This window comes from Scardinius erythrophthalmus (assembly GCF_964197995.2).
Source record: "Scardinius erythrophthalmus genome assembly, chromosome: 25".
Lineage (NCBI taxonomy): Eukaryota > Metazoa > Chordata > Actinopteri > Cypriniformes > Leuciscidae > Scardinius > Scardinius erythrophthalmus.
This window is the reverse complement of record NC_138245.1, coordinates 6,060,669-6,083,126: the sequence shown is the minus strand read 5'-3', so window position 1 is coordinate 6,083,126 and position 22,458 is coordinate 6,060,669. Positions and strand designations below refer to the sequence as shown.

The 22,458-nt window shown below is 37.9% G+C and overlaps 1 protein-coding gene across 2 annotated transcripts in view; it reads left to right on the top strand.

Moving 5' to 3' along the window:
- The window catches only part of LOC308685856 (protein FAM107B), a 38,251-nt gene that overhangs the window by 6,970 nt on the left and 8,823 nt on the right, over positions 1 to 22,458 (top strand). The window contains exons 2-3 of one of the 2 annotated variants that reach the window (XM_081357913.1): positions 9,487 to 9,544; positions 18,491 to 18,722. In XM_081357913.1, coding sequence (XP_081214039.1) covers positions 9,487 to 9,544; positions 18,491 to 18,722 — 290 coding nt within the window. Of the gene's footprint in view, positions 1 to 9,486; positions 9,545 to 11,353; positions 11,572 to 18,490; positions 18,723 to 22,458 lie in introns of those variants that run through there. The other variant, XM_081357914.1, reaches the window with a different exon arrangement.

Below are 22,458 nucleotides of genomic sequence, written 5' to 3'. Positions count from 1 at the left end.
TTTGTTTTAATGTAATGTTAATTGGATCACATGTGTGTTTTCACAGTTGTTTGAACAAATGTATTGATTTTGTTATTAAATAACTGTAAATAACTGCTGAATTCTGGAGTTTAGCAGCTTCCGGTTGGCTGATGTCAGACAGTGAATGTGTAGAAAAAGTGGGTCAGATTCAAAGTAAGATGGGTCCAGACACCAGAATGTATAAGAACCCTGGAGACGAGTAACTGAACCTGTCCGTGGTGCACTTCAGCCCTTCAACAAATGAGTCTCTTACACGGGACTCTTAAAGCAGAAATCCCTTTCTCTCTAACTGTCTCTCTCTTTCAGCTTTAGCACAGGTCTCATTTCACTCCATTAAGAGAAAAAAAAAACTCTGAAATAAGAAACAACACTTCAATTTGAAGGCTAAATTGTGGGTTGCAGGCAGAGATAGAGGTTAATCTGAGACTCTGGAATGTTGAAGTTTGAAGTGACTGCTTGGGTGTTTTACTTTACATTCGATATTTGTTTCACTAAATTATACTTAATTGTCCTTGGTTTTAATTTATGTACAGTTAAAATCTTTTTAAATACCTTCATTTTGCTGTATATGCTCTTGAAAATGATGTAAAAGACAGAATGAATGATCAAGCATGTCAACATATCCATTTAATTCGGTCAAATGATGGAATTTATACAAAAGTGAAGTGAGGGGAAAAGGTTCACCACTCATAAAAAAAGAAAACAATGTAATCAACTTATGAATAGTGTGGCAAATATTCTAGAATGTCTACAGCAATGTATGGTCTATGCACATGGTGTTATGAATATAACTGTGCATATGATTTTTATGACTTGTTATTGTGATCAAAAATTCTAGAAAGATATATTTGCTAAATCCTAAAACCTGATTTGACCATCTAAATCTGTACTGATAAAGAGCATGTTAGTCTGCAAGTTAATAATTCCAGCCTACAAATCAATTTTCTCTTTCATTATTTCGGTTTGACCTTAAATATGAATACTAATGTTTTCCTCTCACAAAGTTTCCTCCAACACAAAGCTATTGTAGCCAACAAATTGGGTTTCAAATATTGTTTTTTGAAGGAGGGTTTTTCTCATTCGCTGGAAAAGAACCACTTATACTATGGGAATCATACATTTGACCCTGTGCAGCTGATCAACTGCTGATCAAAATCCATGCTTGCATGCATTGCAAGTAAATCTGAAACTCATTCGTTGTCGTTACTGAAATCCTCAGAGCTTTGTAACTGACACGTTGTGATTCATTGAGGGCTTAAAAAAATCACAGCTGCATATGGCTGATTTGCCCTTTGGCATATGAAACTAAATATATGTGTTGTACAAAAATATTTAATGACGTTTGATTGACGTTTTATTTATAACCTTTTTAACTGCATTTACATGTATAGCATTGAATGTATCGGTTTGGGGCATGACGTAGACTGTGTGGATATTATGTAGCCTACTATCTAGTAGCCTACTATATTCCCCACCAGGTGGCACAATCGCTCCAAATGTTAAAATGCCTTTAAGAATTCCGTATCAGCATATGACATTTAAAAACTGTGATTTACTATAAAACAATTTTGTGTAACAACATAAGGCAAATATCTTACAACAACAACAAAAAAACTTTTTTAGTAGATTTGTTTTACATTTATCATTATACTGTTCATAGAAATTTGGGAATTTCCAGGCTGAGTTATATGATTATTTAAAACCCCTGCAGACAGCATACAGTAAATTTAGGCTCTGTCTCCTACAGCATGATGTCAAACATCACTGGTGCTAATTTTACAAATATATGACCAGGATATTAACACGCCTTAGGATCAAGTGAGAGAAATGCGTTTAGTTTGTGAATTGTCTGAAAGTGTAGTTGATTGCAGAGTTGTCTAGAAGAATTGCCTATCTTAAGGAAGCCCTGTATAATATACGTAGATCAAACCATTAGTCCAACATCTCTAAATTCACCCATTTTTAGGCAGTCAAAAAATATTACTGTAAAAGAAGTTGACCTCACTAATTCAAAAAGTCTGTTGTTGGAGTGCTATTCCAGTACAGATATTTTGTCTAGATGAGCCACATTTGAAGTTGGGATGAATAAAAGTCTCACATTACAGTTAAAAGACCCCAAACTCTTGTCCGTTTACTGTAGAACACGCATGTGCATTAGCTGGACTAGCCTAAAACATTTTTTTTTTTTTTTTTTTTTGTGAGTGATTGACTTTTTTGTGATGTAAATGTGAGTCTTTCCATAGTCAAGTAGATAAAAGATATATTTGGATTGTTGAAACATACCTGCTTGGGGACATTACGGGTTGGTTTGCACAAGGAAAAGTGTATGCTAGTATATGCTAGTGCACGCACTTGACTACACACATGTACAGCTGTTTAATAGAGTGGCTCCAAGCAGCCCAAGATTTATCACCATTTCCACTTACTTTCATCTCAACGGGAAACGGGAAGATGGATTCTGATCTTGTGTAGTTTACCGGGTCTTAGCTCCCATTAAAACACATAATGACCATTAGGGGAGTGGAAAATGTTTAACTGTGTAAGGAAAGAAGCCTTAAGGGGTCTCTAATGTCTGTTTCATTGCAACATTTAGATTCCTATTTATATTCAAGCCCAGGCGAGCAGATCAGGACCGTGGGAATCTGCAGAACGGTGTCACATGTCACAAACAGAATGATAAACGAATAAACAATATTTTATCGTACATGAAATCATTCCTTATCGGTGTTTGTCTGTGTGCCGCAGCGGGTCCCAGCAGAAGACTGGAGCGTTGATCCGTGCCCATGTTCTCCAGTAGGTCCCGTGGATAATTAGCAGGCTGTCTCTCCCCTCCGTGGCCTCCGCTAATTGTTTGTGTTGTCTAGGAAACCTGAGAACCCTCAGCTTGAAACCAGAGCAGCAAAGCAGGGCCAAAATCTATTAAAAACACCCTTTTTGTTTGTGGCTTATGCGTGAGGATGCAATATCACTTTGCAGTATATGGGTACAGAGACAGGTTCTGAACAGCGTAAATAAAACATGAGAGATCAGAACGGGCCACAAGCAGAAAGGTCAAGCGATCACTTCGGCCGGTAACTGGACACTACAGGTGAGGCGCTGTGGCATCCAGCCCATCTTGGAGGACAATGGTGCATTCTAGAGGAGGTCACGCTTGGCTCTCCTCAAGGTTTAGTGATGCCAGATTGCTTTGGCTGTGGCCTATATTCTGTCCCTTGTGATAGACGAGAGGACAACTTTGATTTCAGAGAGGCTGATGTTCTTTAGGCTACTACATCATACTGCACTTGATGAAACTAGGCCTAATTTACTGTACTGTACTATATACTGTCCTGTGATGTATTGTTTTGTTCATTCCCATTGTGTCACGTTTTGAGTTTATTTGTTCATGTTTAGAGTTTGTTTTTGTCCTGGTCTGTTCATGTCTGTGTTTCAAGGTTGGTCTATAGCTTGTTAATTAGTTCAGTTTTCCTCCGTATCTTCATGGTTACTGATCGGTTTATTTCTGTTCAGGTGTGTTTAGTTAATTGGCCCCTCTTGTTTGCTGTCTATTTAAGCCCTGTGTTTCTTTCAGATCATTGTCAGTTCTATTACTATGTTGGTTGTTCTGTTCCAAGTTCCAGAGATTATTTAGTCTTTTGTAAAGTTTTGAGTTTGTTTAATAAAAGGAACTGCCGCATCTAGATCCAGGCAACTTTCTTTTGTGCTGCAACCAGCGATTGTGACACATTGTTTTTCATATTTTATTTTTTCATTTTACCCTTCAATGGAAGTGCTGTCATTGCAGCTATAACTTTGATTTCAAAGTGCCAGATATTGTTTCTGCATAAAAAATTCATAGTAGGGCATACTCTCGTATAGTATAGTGTAATGCAGTGTATGACTTTCATTCTGCAGTGGAGCATATTTAGAAAAAATGCATTTTGATCATAAAAGTCAACAGGGTCCCATGTTGTTTTGGACCCCATTAACTTGAATTATATGGACAAAAACTATTGAAACATTCTGGTCACTGGTCAAGCAAACACACATTGTGAATTCTAGACTGTAAACTATCCGGCAGTGTTCCTATCGAAAAGTTGATTGGCCCTTTAGATGAAAGCTTCCGTTCCTACCATTGCAAAGCATTATGATTTCTACCATTTACTTTTTAAATAGTGGTCTGTCTCTCACTTACGTCTGCACTGCACTGATCTATCAGTACTATGCTATACTGAACTTTACAGTGTGCTATTTATTCATTCACAATTTTAGAGATGGCCTGTATTGTTTAACGTTTAATTGGTTCATTTGTCCTGTGTTGTCTGAATTATCACAGTCATACTGACACATATTGACTGGCTTAAGAACCATTTCACCAGAGAATCAAGATATATGAAGCCCAATTCCAGACTTAATGGACTGAGGGGCATTCCATAATTAAAGGACAGCATTCAGTGCCGAATAAATCCAATTCAGATCTCATTCATACTATTAAACACCACTCTACCATTCACGGTACACTGCTCCAAATATGGATTGACTCTTAGTGAGCATAAGCTTATTTCAACCTGATTCCATTGTTACTTGAGGAGGCTTTGCATCTTTCAGCCTCTCAGCAAGTCTTTGTTGATTATAATACTGTGTAAAGCCTCTCTCCCAATGAGAGGACACAAATCCCCTTTAAATACAAGCAAATTAATTACATCTCAATAAAGCTTCCCTCTTTTTATGTCAGGCCTGAGAGCCCGCTCAGAGGAAACTCACTGATATTTGTGCAGGTGAATAAAAATCCTCTGTTGGTTTTGTTTGCAAAGGGTGTGTAAGGGACAGCTAAACAGAAATGATTGCACTGAATTTTCCCTCTAGGTTGTAAGAGGCCTATGTAAGCCTGAAATTAAAGACATTTGTTCTTTCCTCAGAATGTCACTCTCTTTTATTTCCCAATTTCCATGTCCTTGCTGTGAGTGATAAGACAGTGAGGCCCTTGTGAAGACACCAAGCCTGAGCAGGCTTCTCCTAGCAACTGCAGCTACAGTATCCATTCACTCAGCTAGAGGGTTCTGCATTGAATATAGCTCAGGAAAGAGCCGGAAAAGAGTACTCAGGCATTAATTTGTAACTGTGGGCTGTAGAAAAGCTGGGTCCACTGCATGCTCCCACTGCTGGATCACAAAACTTTTACATCTGAGACTAAGTGGTTTAATTGAGTATAAATACTGGGGCTGAATATGAATATGAATATGAATATGAATATGAATATGTTTTGGTTTGGTTCTGTTTGCCTGTGTTTCTTGTCATTGTAAGTTGACCTGTGTCCGAAATCACCCTTAAATAGGACAATTTTTGAGTGGACAGCCATTTGTAGTTGTGTCCGAAACCATAGTGGATGTTATCGAGTGCACTCATTCAATCCCACAATGCACGGCAATAATGAGAGTACAACCGATGTAAGGTCAACGACTAGAAAATGCCCATAATGCACCGTGACGGGAGCGTTAAATGAATTCCCACGTCCCGCTAGAATATGGCGCCTGTAGCTCAATCATCCATCCATCCATTTTCCTAATTGCTGGTCCAATGTGGTTACAGCATAATCTCATACAGGAACAAATTCCTTTTTACATTATTTATAGGGTAACTAAACCCTAAAACAACTTTTTTTAGTTAATGATCTGTAAGACTGGGGCTTTATTAATGCTGTTCATTGATTCAAGTCATTTTTTTGACATTTGGGTTTAAAGTGTTTTAATTCTACAATATATGGTGTAAAAATGTCTGAGTGCTGCCCTCTTCAGGTTGAACAGTGGCTACTGCAGTTGAATTTTCCTATTGGCAGTTATGGTCATAGATATCATATAAAGGCTAGATGTCTCGTCCGCGCTGCTGGCCAATGGAGGTCGACGTCCGCACACGGCGGCCATCTTACGACAGGGTGCTCGCTCACTCGTAACATGGAGCATGTGCTTTTAAATAACCATAACTTGCTCAATTTTCTACCGATTTTCAAACGGTTTGGTTTGTTATAAACGTCAGAGATGTAGCTATGAAACTGCATATATATGAAAAATTATACAAATGGACTTCCATATGAAAGAATTTGTGACGCAACAGTTGGGATCATTAATATGTATGCCTCCAAAAATTTGCATATGCCAGCCCATGCTCAGTGCCAGGCGAAACTGCACAGCCGAATCATCGGAAGTTCTGCAGGTGAAGAAACAAGCGAGGATCATAGGGAAAATGCCAGTTCTATCTATAATCTATCTATCTATAATCGGATACCGCGCTACAGTTTAATTCGAAGTTGTTAGTTGCTCTGCCCATTTCACCACGGACTGTTTTTCTAACCTGGAACAATATCAAGCAGCCAGGCTTCTCTCGGCGTCTCAAACGGACGAAGGGGGCAATTTCAACTAACGTTATATTCCCGCAAGCGGTAAGTAGTGATTTTATTAACGATAATTTACACTGTGTTATCTAGATCCAGCGCGATATTGTTTTTTCCTCGAGAGACATCGTGGCTTGCAGACGAGCGAACGAAGCATGGCAGTTGCTCAGTGTTTGGATGTACAAATGAACACAAAAGTATTTTTTTAGCTCCTTCATCCGAGCCTCTGGAGATGTGAATTTCTGATGCGTAATTGTTCAAGTTCAGACAGATAATCTTTCTCTCAAAGTCGTTCAACACGGTTTATGCATCAGTAAATCGCGTTGCAGTGATAAGATCTTCATTCACGTGATCAACAGGCTGTCATCTGCTCAATGCTCATCACTGCAACCTTTTATGTGATGGGAATAGATCTAAATACTTAAAAAACTTCTCACGATTCGTTAATCTCGATAGCTGTAATAGTAAAAACATATCAAAGCTGTAATAGTGAAAGTTTTCCAGATAGCTCTACATTTAATGCTAGATATTTCATATGGAAGCATGTCAGCCAATCATAGCAGTGGGCAACAACACTGAAGTCTCTCAGCAGACACGCCCCTTCAAACAGAGTGTTCAATTCAGGGGATGAAATCAGGCTAGGAAATATGCCTTTTATTTCCAAATTATAACAAATTTTGATCTAAAAAACATACTAACATTATAAGGGCACCCCAGGAAACATTATAAAATAATAAAATAATCCATTCTAGGGCACCTTTAAATTAGTAATTTTGTATTGAATTTATCTTGCTTTCATATAGCATTACGGTTCATAACATTAAAATGTTCTGTTTTACTTCAGAAATCACTGGCACAATTTACCCCCAATGTATTCCCCCAAAGGCACAACTTCCCCCGCACCAGGGGCAAGTTGTGCCATGAGACCATTTTTTTCCCAAGAGCTATATTTCTGAAGCAATTTATTTCAGATCCAAAGTTATTGTTCTCAGGGATGCACCACATCCTGAAATATATGTACCGGTACATCCTTAAGTTGAAGGCATTACTGCCATGGCCTCACTTTAAAGTCACTCACTAAAACTCACCTCACTAAAAACCCCACTCACCCCACTTTCCCCTATGCCTACAATGAAATTATAATTGCACTGCTTTGCAAATAGTAAGAACTTTCTTCATCACAAACCTGATGGTGCGGTACTTGATCTACTTTCTAAACATATCGAGACCAGACATTTACAAACTTGATTTCATTATCAGTGTGAGGAACAAATTTAACACGCGTATGTGCAAGAACAACAAATCACTGGAGAAATCGTAGCTCCTCTCTCCAAGAGTAGTTGCTGAGCTCTCATTCACCGAGCAGCACCGCAGGCTACAGTGTTTGGGTGCGCCGCTCTAATTTACCCATGTAGAACGTTGCGTCGCATTAGTTCATGTGTAAAATCATAATAAATTCTTAAAGCCAGGGACATGTCTACAGAGGCACGGGCCTCCCTAGGCCTCCGTGTAGAACCGCCACTGGTTCTTTGTTACGTAAAGTAAGGTTAGCCTAAGCTGCTTCTCACTAGTCCAGCCTAGAGTTGGACTCTTAGATGTGAGTCATGGACTTAGCCAAGTCTATGTCGATTTACTGGTAGCTCTGCCCTAAGGGATCTAGACTCTCTTGGGGCATGGCTCAGACTAGCTTGAGATTCTCATTTCAGCATTGAAGCTTAAGGGCCTTTCCTAACATGGTCATATTAGTTACTGGGAGCAGTGTTGTGCAAGGTGTGTACCCCTGACACATTATTGGCTCAGGGCTCAGGCCTTTGAGTTTTAGTGCCTAGGTTTTTAGATTGGTTCGAACCAAAAGAGGTTTGGTCAGCATGGCGTAGTTGATATTGGCGTCCCCATAGTGTCAGCAACTGACGCAGTGTAGTGTTCTCTAAAAAGGGAATGTCTTGGGGTTACCTGAGAAAGGGAATGAGACGTTGCGTCACGTTGCCATGCTTCAGGTATGCCTGCATGTATTTCTTCAGACAATACAAATCTGATGACGTGTTTTCAGGCGCCCTTCTTATTTGCTGGGGCATACCTTGTGACATCATCACAATGCGTCAACCAATGATTGGTGTGATTTTACACATGCTTCAGGCACTGGATTCCACAAGGACACGTTCCCACACCGTCAGCAACTGACGTAGCATCTTCCTTCCTTTCTCAGGGAACAGGGGTTACATACATTTTATGGAATTGGACAACAGGAAAAGGTCTTAGACTTAGAAACCAATATGATGATCTAAAAAAAAAAAAAGAAACTTTAAATTTTAAAACTTAAAATTTGTTGGCATTGGCAATCATGGCGTTCCAAAAACTGTGTTACATTAAATGAAAATAGGTTTGGCATCAATAATGTCAAATGGCATCATTGAATTCTGGTGCATCTAATGATGCCAAATTTTAATGAGATGTGAGAATTAGAGGAAAGTTTTCTGTCAAATGTTGGTGGTTTTCCTCACACAAAACCATTTCATGAGTCATGCAGATTTCTTTTATTGTATTGTTATGGTGTTTTTGGTCCATTTTTCAAAGTGCAGCATTAACATTAAACTAAACATCTCATTTTTGTGTTCTACGAAAGGAAGAAAAAACATAAACGTTTGGATCGACATGAGGATGATAAATGTAGTAAAGTAAATGATTTTTGGATGAACTATTAACTATTCAAGAATGATCCAAAACTATTGTACAGTATTAAACTCAAAAACCTGTGAAAAATTGTTCTTAGAAGGTTCTTTTCTGACCCTAAGATTCTGCCTTTATTTTCTAGAGCATAGCAATGCTACTCCTTGCTAGAATTGCACGGCAAGAGAAAGGACTGGAACAGCCGGTTTCATGTTACAACAGCAGAAGCATAGTTAATGTGCTTCCACCTTTCCTGGATCCATGACAACTGAACTCTCCCATAATATATCCTAAATCAATTGGAGAAAGGAGCAAGCAGACAGAGAGTCAGTAATGCTGTGATTGATGAGAGCGATGTGAATATTTGTAAGCTGATAAGCCTCTTTTTTCTCTCTCTTCTCTGTCTCTCTCTCGCACGACGCACGCATCAGAAGGGATACAACATTGAGCAGCAGAGTGTGAAAAACGGAAAACACCTGAATGGAGTGGGTAAGTCTACACTCACGCGTCCTTGAGAACAATGAAAGCCGCCCAACAGCCCTGCAGAGGAACAATGCAATGTTGCTACGACTCATTCTGTTCCACGCAAATGTCTTTGACCTTGTTTCTTGACACGTCACGGCCGAGTCAAAAAGACTTCAGAAGTTCCATGCTTCTTTATGTAAAATAATAATAAAGGCATTTAAATGTATCATGTGCCACCGGCCTTGAAAAGTTCTTCATTTGATCTAGGAGCGAAGACAAGAAAGTACCTGTTTTTAATAGATTCGCAGGCATAATGCGAAGTTTAGTTGTTTGGCAAGAAACGTCAAACTTGTGCAATTAATATAGAATTGCAATCAAGTCAAATTTATTTATATAGGGCTTTTCACAATACAAATTGTTTCAAAGCAGCTTTACAGACAATCATGATGTTAATGTTTATAATATCTTAATATCTTATATATATATATATATATATATATATATATATATACATGAATATGTTGTATGTATGCAGAGCTTATGTGTAACTTTTTATAAAGAGCTGGGTGATAATATAGTTATATTTTACGCCGAAATAAAAACTCAGGTGGTTAAGGTTTCCTGTATCGCTTTACGTTAGGGCACTGTATGTATGTGAACACAGTTGGATATATCCAACTTTATATATAGAGCTTTGCGATAATACAGTTTACATTTCTGCGACGATATAAACAATCACACTGCCGAGATTTGCTATATACAGTAGTACAGTAGATATTGTTATATGTGAGTATACTCTATGCAGATAAAGTAGGATGTATATACAACTTTTAATATATCCCTGACAATAATATAGTTTACATTTTTCGACGATATAACAATCAAGCAGTTGAGACTTGCTAAATAGTATAGGCTACATACCGCTTAACGTGAGTTTACTGTATGTATGACGGTAAGATTGGATATACTTAGTAGAGAGTAGTTATTCTTTATTAATTTAAAGTTGTTAATTAATCTGATCACGGGTATGATTGTATCTGATGATTTGCAACAGCTTTGAATGACTTAGCCCTACGGTGGCCCAGTAGTGCACAACACAACGAAATTTAAAAAGCAAACACAAGTTAACAACACAACAAAAACAAGCCTCAACAAAACTAAGTACAAAGCTCATCCAATCAGAATTTAAAGTCAGAACTACAGTGTCTATTTTTATAATATTAGTTTCGAGTCTTTTATTTTTAATTAAAAAAATTAAATCACAAAATAGAAAATATTGTGATTGCTTAATTTTTTTTTTGGTTTGCACCAAACACACATGGCTATTTAATAGCCTATATAAAACTGTTTGTTTTTTTTCTGACAAAAAGAAAAAGATTGTGATATACTGTTATAATGATATGAAATTCTTCATACCATGATATGCAATTTTATAGCTATCATCCAAAAATTTTTTCTTATATAACTAACAAATCTCTCACAGAAGCCCTATTTCCAGTGTGAAAAAAATATCAAGTTAAGACGAGCCTGATGGTCATGTCCAGAGATGTTGTTTTGTGTAATCTTGAATGTTAACATGAACATTGCGTGATCGTAAGATGATTCACTCTGTATGTGTGTGTGTTTTTTTTTTAATTGCCCAGTGTATGAGTTTGTGAAGGATGAAAGCTTTTTGGTAGTGTAATGGTTAATGTGAGATTTAGCAGAAGCGCGAGAGAGGGAGAGATTAAGCCCTCCACTAATCCCATCGGACTCCTGAGAGAGAGAGTGTGTGCGTGTGTGTGTGTAAAAAATAAAGTTGGGAGGAGCAGGAGGGGCGTATCTTTGAAGCCCAGTGGTCACATGACTGTTGACACTGTGAGAGAGGAGGCATGTGTGTGAAGAACAGCAGAAACTCAAAAGAAACGGCCCTCACATAAACATGTAGGATATCTCACACACACACACACACACACACAAAGGCAACAGCAAGATGGACCAGAGAGTTGAATACAGTTTGTATCCCCCTGAGGGCCAGCCCAGCAGACCCAGAGATGTACTTGTTAAGTCAGGTAAGACAGATACAACAGACTGTGGCTGAGATTACAGGATGCTGAACCGATGATGCTGTATTGTGCAGGAAAACTTTACTAGGAGTCTGTATTTGAATACCAATGATAAGATAATTAATAGATTTGAAGTATTCATTGAAATTCATTGTATTATTACTATGTAACAACTCAGTTACAATGTAGTAATTGCAGATGAATAAACTGTTTCATATTTTATATCAAGATACATTCACACTGATGCATTTGTTATGCTTTGCAACAAAAATAAAAATATGATCTCTGCCTGCTTTAAACTAAAAATCTCTGTTTTTAGAGTTAAATGTATAATGTTTTTAAGAACAAGCTGGTGTAGAATATAAAAGACAAACTAAGAAGGCAAAAGAATGACATGAATGACACTTGAAGAAATCAGTTTGGTGAGAAACAGGGAGCCATGTTTTCTCTGAGCAACTTGTTACTCATGGAGTTTTGCTGCACTGTGAGGCAACAGACTCTTCGATTGCCATTAGAAATGCACCATTTGACATTTTCTGAATTGTACTTTTGTCAGCTGGTGATAAACTTGTGGCAATTTTTAGGTGTCAGTAACATAGGTTAAGTGACAAGAAGGATCATCTTTCACAATTTTGTTGTTGTAATGTTTTACCAGCAGTATCTTACTTTATGTTTGTTTAAGCCGAAAAGCGCAAGGTCCACAATGTATTTCTGCCTGACCATGATCGACACCAATAAACCCGGCTTTGTGTATTTGAACAGTTATCTTAAATCATCCATCTCAGAATACCCAGCTTTTAAACAAACACGCCTTTCACCAACATATCTTGGAAGTCTATTAAGCAATCAAACCTCAAAGGGATAGTCACCCAAAAATGAATGTCATCTTTTACACACCATAAGGTTGTTCCAAATCCATATGACTTTCTTTCTTGTGTGAAACACAAAAGAATATATTTTCAATAATGTTTAACTGCTTTTGGTCGGTCATTGCACTCCACTGACTTTCATTGTATGTTTTTTTCCCAAATATATTTTTCTGTTTTCTACAGAATAAAGAAGTGCATGCTGGTTTGGAACTACACAAGAGTGAAAAAAAATGACAGAATGTTCATTTTTGAGTGAACTGTCCCATTCTATTCTATTCTATTCTATTCTATTCTATTCTATTCTATTCTATTCTATTCTATTCTATTCTATGCAAGTATACTGACATAGAATAGCTTGGGGAAAAGAGAATTATCCAAGTTAGTCATAGAAACTCTTTTTATTTACTCTTCCAGTCCAGATTTAGATGCTTGAAATAGGTTAAATTGTGCTATTGTGCTTAGAGACTGCTGCGTTGTTTCTTGCTGGGCACCTTTATAATGCTAATTCCCTGTCTGAGAGCTGTGCCTAAATTTTATGGCTTGCCAAGGACTAGTATTCAGCAGGGATTATGGGAAATGGCACCGCACTTCCACACAAACACACCCATGGGAGAATGGGATCCCAGGGCATCCTCTGAGAATGCTGACGTCGCCATGACAACTGTCAGCATTCTATTTGTATACAATCCAATGTGGGAACAAACTAACTTCTTATGTAACAGGGGATTTGTGTGTGTGTGTGTGTGTGTGTGTGTGTGTGTGTGTGTGTGTAAACAAAAATGGTATTTTTAATACTGAATGCCTGGTGATCAACAAGACAATGTACTGCATTTTATGTGATGTTGAGGAATCTAAAATGTGCTACCAGTATTGCCTTAAAGGGATAGTTCGCTCAAAAAATTAAATTTGAACACAAAAATTAACACAATCTGAGTTAAATTGTAAAATATCCCTGTTCTTCCCATCTTTATAATGTAACTGAATAGTAACTGAGTTTTTGAAGCTCAAAAAACGCATTTATCCATATTAAAAGTAATCCATCGGTTCCAGGGGGTTAAAAAAAGGCCTTCTGAAGCGAAGCGATGCTTTTTTCCCAGACAGCAACATAGTGTCGGCCCAGATCTGGCCCACATCTGGTACACATGGATTCCACACGGCCCAGATGTGAGCCGGATCTGTCTGGGTTGTAAGAAAAATATCCATATTTCTAACTTTATAATCTCTGGCTTCCTGTAACGGCCGTCTGCGAGTCTAGTTCCGGTGGAAGAGTGACGTCTGACCTCATGCATGACGTAGGATGTAGGAGTAGCCTAAGCTTAGGTGAGAGTAAATGCCTTTCGCGGTTCAAACAAACAGGGCTGGGCAACAAACTCAAGCTCCTCCCACATTTCTCTTAAAAAATTCTCGTTTTAGACTTCTAATTCGTGAGTGATGTTTTGTTTTTCTCTATCCTCTGCGTCAGGTCGGGTCAGAGGTCACTCTTCTGCCAGAACTAGACTTGCGTGCAACTGTTACTAGAAGCCAGTCATTATAGTTTATAAAGTTATAAATATGGAAATTTTTCTTACAAAAACGCAACGCTTAGCTTCAGAAGGCCTGGGAAGAACCTGGATATATTTTTAATATAACTCTGACTGTGTTTGGCTGAAAGAAGAATGTCTTAATCGCCTAGGATGAAACACCTTTTTTTTTTTCATGAAATCCAAAATGAATTCAGATTCTTAAAGGTCCCGTATTATGCCCCTTTTCACAAGTTGTAAAATAAGTCTCTGATGTCCCCAGAGTGTGTATGTTAAGTTTCAGCTCAAAATACCCAAAAGATAATTTTTTACAGCATGTTTAAATTGTCATTTTTTGGGGGCTCAGAAAAACGCGCTGTTTTAGTGTGTGCCCTTTAAATGCAAATAAGCTGCTGCTGCACGGCCCAGGGGGCGGAGCTTCATGAGCTCGCGCTCAGTCTCTCAGGACAATTTCATCTCACGGAATGATGATAATATCAGAAACTCTCAGTAACGGTGTTCATTTCGAGTCGGACAATAATGCCCACAGAGTCAGATTGCTGTATAGAGATGGAACAGGTATAGTTTAGTAGTTTAATTACGGTTATTATAACGCATTTGTCATCTGCTTGTATGTATCCATTATTTATTAATAGCCTACAAGTCTGCTGTTTCGGACCAGGTCCGAATGATGATCAAACATACTGATGAGTTTAATAAAGTTTATTGTACATCACACAAAAGATGAAGCGTCACTTTTACTTCAGAAAATCACCGTAAAGGCCTGTTCACACAATTTCGCGCGCGACATTCGCCGACGTTTAACGCCTCGTGACTAAACAAAGGGCGCCAATGTGAGTGTGCACACCGGCGTGAAAAACGCCACGCGTAAAAACGTAATTTTTTTAAAAACGCCTCGGGTTTGTTTTTTTGGTTTGACGCACCGCGTCAAAAACTATCCGACCAATGAGATTGGCGCTTTTGTTCACGTGTCTGGAGCTTCTGAAGTTACAGTAAAACACAACTTGGGGGCGCTCAAACACAAAACGGTCTTGCCGAGCACACATACGTAACGGCGAAGAAGATATACACCAAGTAGCGTCTGCACTACACTAGCGTCTAGATGCAAGGCAAGATGAATGTAGAGCTGCTGGTCTCGTTGGTGTCGGAACATAAAGAACTATATGACGAACGCAACAGCGACTACAAACATCTTGATGAAAGAGAACTGTTATGGAGTGGTTTCTGTTTTACATTAAGCGCCATCTAATGTCAGGGAATGAATTTGCATGTTCACTCGGCTCATCGTCAGCGAAAATCGCTTGTGTGTGAACACAAAAAACGCGTTGAAAAACGTTGGCGAATAACGCGAGCCGATATTCGTCCCGGTGTGTAGGGCCCTTAAGAGCTGAGTAAACACAGTAAGTTATAAGAAGTGCGCAAGTACATAAACGAATTTCGGTAGAGTTGAGGGAGCATTCCTGTGGGCGGAGGTTAGTCAAAAAACTGTTCTAGTGACGTCATTAAAGAAGGAAGTAGAGGGATGTAGTCCAAACGGGCCGTTCGATGTAGGCGACTTAAATAAAATATTTCGCTTGGCATTGAACTTTGAGCTTTATAATTTTACAGATATTATTTATACTCTAACAACAACATTACACACTAACTAAAGTTTGAAACATGGGATCACGAAGAACGGGACCTTTAAGGCATATTTCAGAATGTTTTTATCCACTAAATATCAAAGAAAAGTGCAATTCTGAGAGCATCATTTATTTGCCACTTCGTCTGGTGTTTTGTAATCTAAAGCAATGAAATTCTGAAATGATCAAAAGTGTCCAAATACTTTTTTTAGGACCATTGTATTTCAAAGTGCCATGGTACTGTACTTTCTTGAAAGGGTTAGCATATTAGCACACTTTTAATTTTAGTAGTCCTACTGAATCACTTATGGTTATGCTGGGTATATAAGGAAACATCTGCTGTAGCCACACAAACAGACACCACACAAAATCGAATTAATCCCACAATGTATCATGCAATTCTTGGAAATAGACTCAGATCTGATCAGCAGAAGCCCTTGCCTTTCCTGTCTGTGTGACTCCAGGGTTTGTGGGGGACGTTGATAAATACATTATGCCCATAATAGAGGGATATTCACTTTCAGAGCAGACACAGTCCACCGTCTGTTGCTCTTCACCATGTTACTGATCCCTAATCGATGAGATCAAGGACAGGCTTCCAGAGACCCAGATTATGGAGCAATACAAAACATTTTGTAACGCTTGTGCGTGCATATGTGTATGTGTAAGTACTTTTATCCCATACTGAATTTTATCTGTAAGCTCTGGATAAATACACAGAAATCATTTGTATTTCATAACCATGACGCAACATTCTCGCAGCACATAACATTGAAGTGGGCCACACATATGCTCACGTTGCTCAGTTAACAGCAGGCAGACATTGCAACACATTCATTTGCAAAAAAAGCAATATTTGCACACACAAACATGAAAGGAAACAAAATGAAACATATTCTGGTAATGTTACAGGCTTTAACTCAGGAGTCCACTGAACAAGATCACTTGAAATATACTTAACTGTCTCACAGAGACAGACATTTTGGTATCACTTTACAATAAGCTTCATTAGTTAACATTAGTTAATGTTTTAACTAACTTGAACTCACAATGAGCAATACATTTGTTACTGTATTTATTAATCTTTGTTAATGTTAGTTAATAAAAATACATCTGTTCATTGCTTGTTCATGTTACTTCACTAACTAACGTTCAATAACTAATGTTAACAAACACAACCTTTGGTTTTAATAACGTATTAATAAATGTTAAAAGTAATATTAACTAAGATTAATAAATGCTGAAGAAGTATTGTTCATTCTTCATGTTAACTAATGTTAACTAATGAAACCTTATTGTAAAGTGTTACCGATATTTTTTAGTAATAATTATGTAAATATTTATATTTCATATTACTTTTTTATTATTCCATAGCTACATAAGCCCACATACTGCCAACACGCTCTCTGACCAACCAGTGCTTATGGATTCATAATCCTCATGAACATGAAATATCTCTTTTAATGGATCAACAGCATTCGGTATGGACAAAATCAGTGAGAGATTTACTTTTAGCTTTATTTTTCCTGATGCATATGACAATTTCATATTTTCAAATTTGAGCAAAATTGTGTTCATCTTTTGCCGTTATAGGGGAAGTGAAAACTATTTCGAGAGCAGTTGTCAACTGTGCAATATATAAAACTTCTGTAGATCTAAAACTAGATTTTTTCAATTTCTGAAAGAAAATGTGTTGTTTGTCCCTAACAAATGCACTGAATGATAAGCATGATAAGCATGTACAGTAACCCACAATACACAATGTTCCCTTACAGAGAGTATGAGCAATAATAATAGTGATAAAATAAACTGAGAATATAATAAAGAAGGATTTATTACGCAAGAGACACAAGAGTCTTTAGTTTATAACTTAATACTTAGAATATAGGTTTTAAAAAAGGGGGGAACGCTTTATTTATTTGTTTGAAAAAAAAAAAGGTTGGTGTAAACTTGCTGACCTCTGGGCTACAAATACTTTCACATGCATGAATTCCCTTTATCATCTTGCCTGTCATCATCAACATCATTTCACCCCTGTCCTCTTCTCATGCACTCTGATTGAGAAGTGCTAAGAATTGAGCTCAGCTTTTTTAATATTGAATGGTGGAGACTGTCTCTGGTTCCTCCTCCAAGCATAGCATTGTTCTGAGCAAGCTTCAATGCATATGACACCTGATCTGCTGTCACTTTAGCATGGATCACTGCACTTTTAATCTGTCCTATCCTCAGAGGAGTGTCTTTATGCAGTCCAGCTGCATGGCTTGCATTATGGATCTGGATACAAGTTTGTTCTTTAGTGGAGATGAATTACAAACTTGTCTGAACCAGTATACTATACTATTTAATAACCTCCTACTTTTCTAAACATACGGACTACCCTGAATTTTCTTTAAGAAAAATATTTCTTTCTCTCTTTTGATTTTTAGGGTGAAATATGCCAGAGTGTGGTATTTATTCAATTTCAGTGGAACAAGAACAAAAATGTTTTACTATCTTTGGGGTCAGAAAAGATAATTCACATCAGTGCATCGTCTGTGTGTGATGGTGTGTTAGAGGTCTGGTGGTGTAAAAATTCTCCAAGTTGGAGGAAATGAAGGTAAGGAATTTCCTCCCAAACTCAGAGGAACGTAAACACTCTGAATGTCCACCTGCTACTTTCAGGAAACCTGCTTCGGCTCACATGGAATCATTTAAACTGGAGCAGAGACAAGTAGTGTATGTTGTAGTGTATGTAGATGCTTGCTCTCTGATGTGGCTTGTTTATGCTCCACCATCCCACTTACTGCTGTTTATTATGTTCTTCTTTTGCGTCAATCTCTGCCTTTCTTCTCGCAGTTAAAAGAAGTCAGGAAGGGAAACGTTACTTCCTTTCAATAAAATCCTTCCTCTCACATTGTTTTCTCTCTGTTCTCAGCCTCAGCGTATGCCGATATTCAATGGGAACAGCCTCATCAGCCGAGAACCCCGGACAGGGATCCATTTGGTTACCCTCATCGCGAGATCCCCCCATTGGCCAGTTACGCTCCTCAGCCTGATTACATGACAGCGGATGATGATCTCATCAAGCCCAAAAAGCTGATTAATCCTGTGAAAGCCTCTAAAAGCCATCAGGAGCTTCATCGGGAGTTGCTTATGAACCAAAAACGGTATGAGGATACACAAGTGCACAGTACATGCACACTCATCTGCTAAATGACATGTAGTACTCACATTAAATCCACGTGTACCAGATGTGGCCCGGATCTGGGCCGACACTATGTTGCTGTCTGCGTTACCATGTAAAAAAGTAAAAAACTAATAATCATTCAACATAACAACAAAACGAAAGTAAGGCGGCAGCCCCTCATCGACGACTTACATGTTACATTGCTAATTCGTGGAATGGCATAGTTTTAATAGCGCCGTGTTGTAAGGTAGTGTTTATCCAGAACCTGCACAACTAGGATTTAAACCTGGCTAATCAATTATCCAAAAATTTGAGATTTATTTTAGATTTGTCTCATTTTAAATTAACACTAAAAACTAAGATGACAAATTTACTTCAGAAAGAAATGTACTTTTGCTATGGTAAAATAAATGTTCAGTGCTCTTACAAAAATTCCTTTTCTTTTTTTCACTCTAGTGTTGATATGGCAACTAGTAAATACGTAAATAAGTGAATAAACAAGTTACTTCACGCTAGCATGTGTGGAATCTTTTATTAAACCATGTTGGTGACAACTAGCCCCATTAGTTGTGCCCCGCTCTCCCTCAGAGATTAAAGTTTGTTAGTTTGATCTCAACCAAATGCGAGACATGAGCTATCATCTCTGAGCTCCTGAGCAATATATTTAACTCTAGGTGGCAGTCTCATGTTTTGTAAGTCGCTTTGGATAAAGGTGTCTGCTAATTGACTACTTACAGGTAAACGCATAAGTTCAACCAGAGTTGGAGATTAGTAGATGTTGATACTGGAACAACCAATCAGGACATAGAGTTTAGGGTTAAGGTTTAGGTTTAGAGATGCTATAGGGTTTAAACAACAGTAGTATCAACTTTTTTCCCCTCTGATTTTACAGCTTGTTAATTTGCAGTTAAGGATATGCTTAGGACTGTGTTTTTGGACAGGACAAACGTACTGGAATGATGGTCACTAGTTGGCTACTTACTTTCTCAGCACATCTGGACAGGTTTTGGTTGATATTTTGATTTTTTTTTTTATGATTTTTTTTACAACTTTAATGTATAATTTTAAACTTACTAAATCATTTTTTTTTCTGCAATGGAGCATATGACTTAATGGTAACACTTTATTTTGATGGTCCCTTTCAAACATTCTGTTGACTATAACTTTGCAACTACATGTCAACTAACTCTCATTAGAGTATTAATAGACTGTCTGCTTAATATTTGCTAACTCTTTATTGTGATGGTCCCCCAATTCTATAAGTACAAGACTATAAGTAACTTTGCAACTACACGTCAACTTATTCTAACCCTGACCCTACCAGTCCACTAATACTCAACTAATGAGAGTTAGTAGACATGTAGGTGCAATGTTACTTATAGTCAACAAAATGTGTAAAAGGGACCATCAAAATAAAGTGAAACCGACTTAATCATTTCATTACTTTTTGTTGTTTTCAGCAACAATAAATCAGTAAGCAAAAAATAAACCAAATTCTCCAAGTTCTGAAACAGAGGGCCTTCAGTTTTTTCCCCTCAGATTCCATGCTGTCTGTGCTAGCACTTTGATTAGCATTGCACAGTTGCTTAGTAATGTCACCCCCCACTTCTATAATACCAGTAAATGTGGTAAAGGTGAACACACTCCCTCTGTCTTAGCAGAGGGGTCTAAAGCCCTGAGGAGTGGCAACAGAACCCTTTTATCCTTCCCCCTTTTTCCATTCCTCTCTTTCCTAGACACTTTAGGAGGTTTAAGATTTAAAGAACGCAAGGCTCAGCCAATTAGAGATATAGGGCCCTATTTTAACGATCTGAAACGCAAGTGTCAAGCGCAAAGCGCAAGTAACTTTGTGGGCAGGTCTTGGGCGCTATTGCTATTTTTGAACCGCGCCAGGAGCGGTTCACAGCCGAGGAGAGCAACGCTCTCGTCACGGCCGTAAAAGAGAGAAGTTACATTGAAATGGAGAAACACACCCAAATTAACTTCGGTTAAACAGGCGTATGATAATTTGGGTAAATGTGTAAGCTAGATTGTCTGTCTATCTATCTATCTATCTATCTATCTATCTATCTATCTATCTATCTATCTATCTATCTATCTATCTATCTATCTATCTATCTATCTATCTATCTATCTATCTATCTATCTATCTATCTATCTATCTATCTATCTATCTATGCATCTATCTATCTATGTATCTATGTATCTATCTATCTATCTATCTATTGTAATAATGTATGATTTGCAAAAATGAAAACTGCTGCTTCTGTGTAGATGAGAGAATCAAAGTGCACGTTGTGCACACGCTACATTGATTATGGCCAAGCATTCACCCTTAAAATAGCATATGAATAACATTCGCAACGCGCCACTGACTTTAAACAATTTTTTCCTGGTTAGTGGCGCAATTGTTTTCTAAACCTGCAAAATAGCATGAAGGAACGTTTGCGCTGGAACACGCCTCCTCTTTGCGCTGAACCGCCCTGGGGAGCGCAAGTGTATTTCCTAACTTACCGACGTGCTTCTATGGAGGGAAAAGTCCGCTTTGCGCAGGTGCAAAATAGGAATGATACATGCGTCGGTGTACAAAGTCAATTGCGCTGGGTGCAAGATAGGGCCCATAGTGTTCAGATCCCACGCGGCTCCTGCATTGTGTTTTCACACAGGGGAAATGAGCACTTATCTAAAGTGGCCAAAGATAGAGCTTTGCTGTTTATGCCGCAGATCCTGTGACACAGCAAACCCAAGAACTTAGAGTGCTCTTGAGTGCGTTGTCATTTTCAGCTGTGAGATTTTAGACAGAAACAGGTCTGTAGTGCACAACAATGTTGGAGAGTAATTAAATAAGTCCATGTACATATTGTGGCTACATACTGTTGTCACTTCTCTTCATAATCTTGTTCTGTACACAGATTTTGGTTATCCATGCAAGTGTTAAGTGCATGGCAGTATGTGGCCTAAAAGTAGCATCGCTAATTTGTACTGCGATAAAACATGACATTCCGAATTGGGCAAATGGGCATTCTGATTCATTTTAGCATTCTTGTAGTGTAGCTAAATACTTTTTTGCTTGCTGCTATTGGTGCATTCAAATCGTGTTAGAGTGTTTGCGTTTGCAAGTTGATAACAATGAAAACAAACAATGAATAGCAATTTGTTTGACTTATCATAATGTATTCTAATTATAATGTTGATGTGACCATTTTGTTTGTAGCTCAGTTATAGCTAGCAAGAGCTCATTCAGCTGGTTTATGAGGAAACAAATTTGAGTGAATTAAATTTCCCATCATTCTCCATGACAACACAAAAATGATAAAATACAGATATAACGCATTAATTAAACATCTAATGAATCTTTTTGGTTACACTTTATTTTGCTACTTAACTTTGCTACATGCCAACTAACTATCTTAGAGTATTAACAGACTGTCTGCTTAATATCTGCTAACTCATTATTGTGATGGTCCCTAACAGACATACATGTAACTACATGTCAACTCATTCTAACCCTACCAGTCTACTAATACTCTACTAACACTCTACTGAGAGTTAGTAGACATATAACGTTACTTATAGTCAACAAAATGTGTTAAAGGGACCATCAAAATAAAGTAAAACCATATTTTTGTTCTTATTTACGTCAGGAAGTAAATATGAAAATAAAATTCTCCAGCAAATCCATTTTATCAATTGACCAAAATCACCTGAATGCCTGC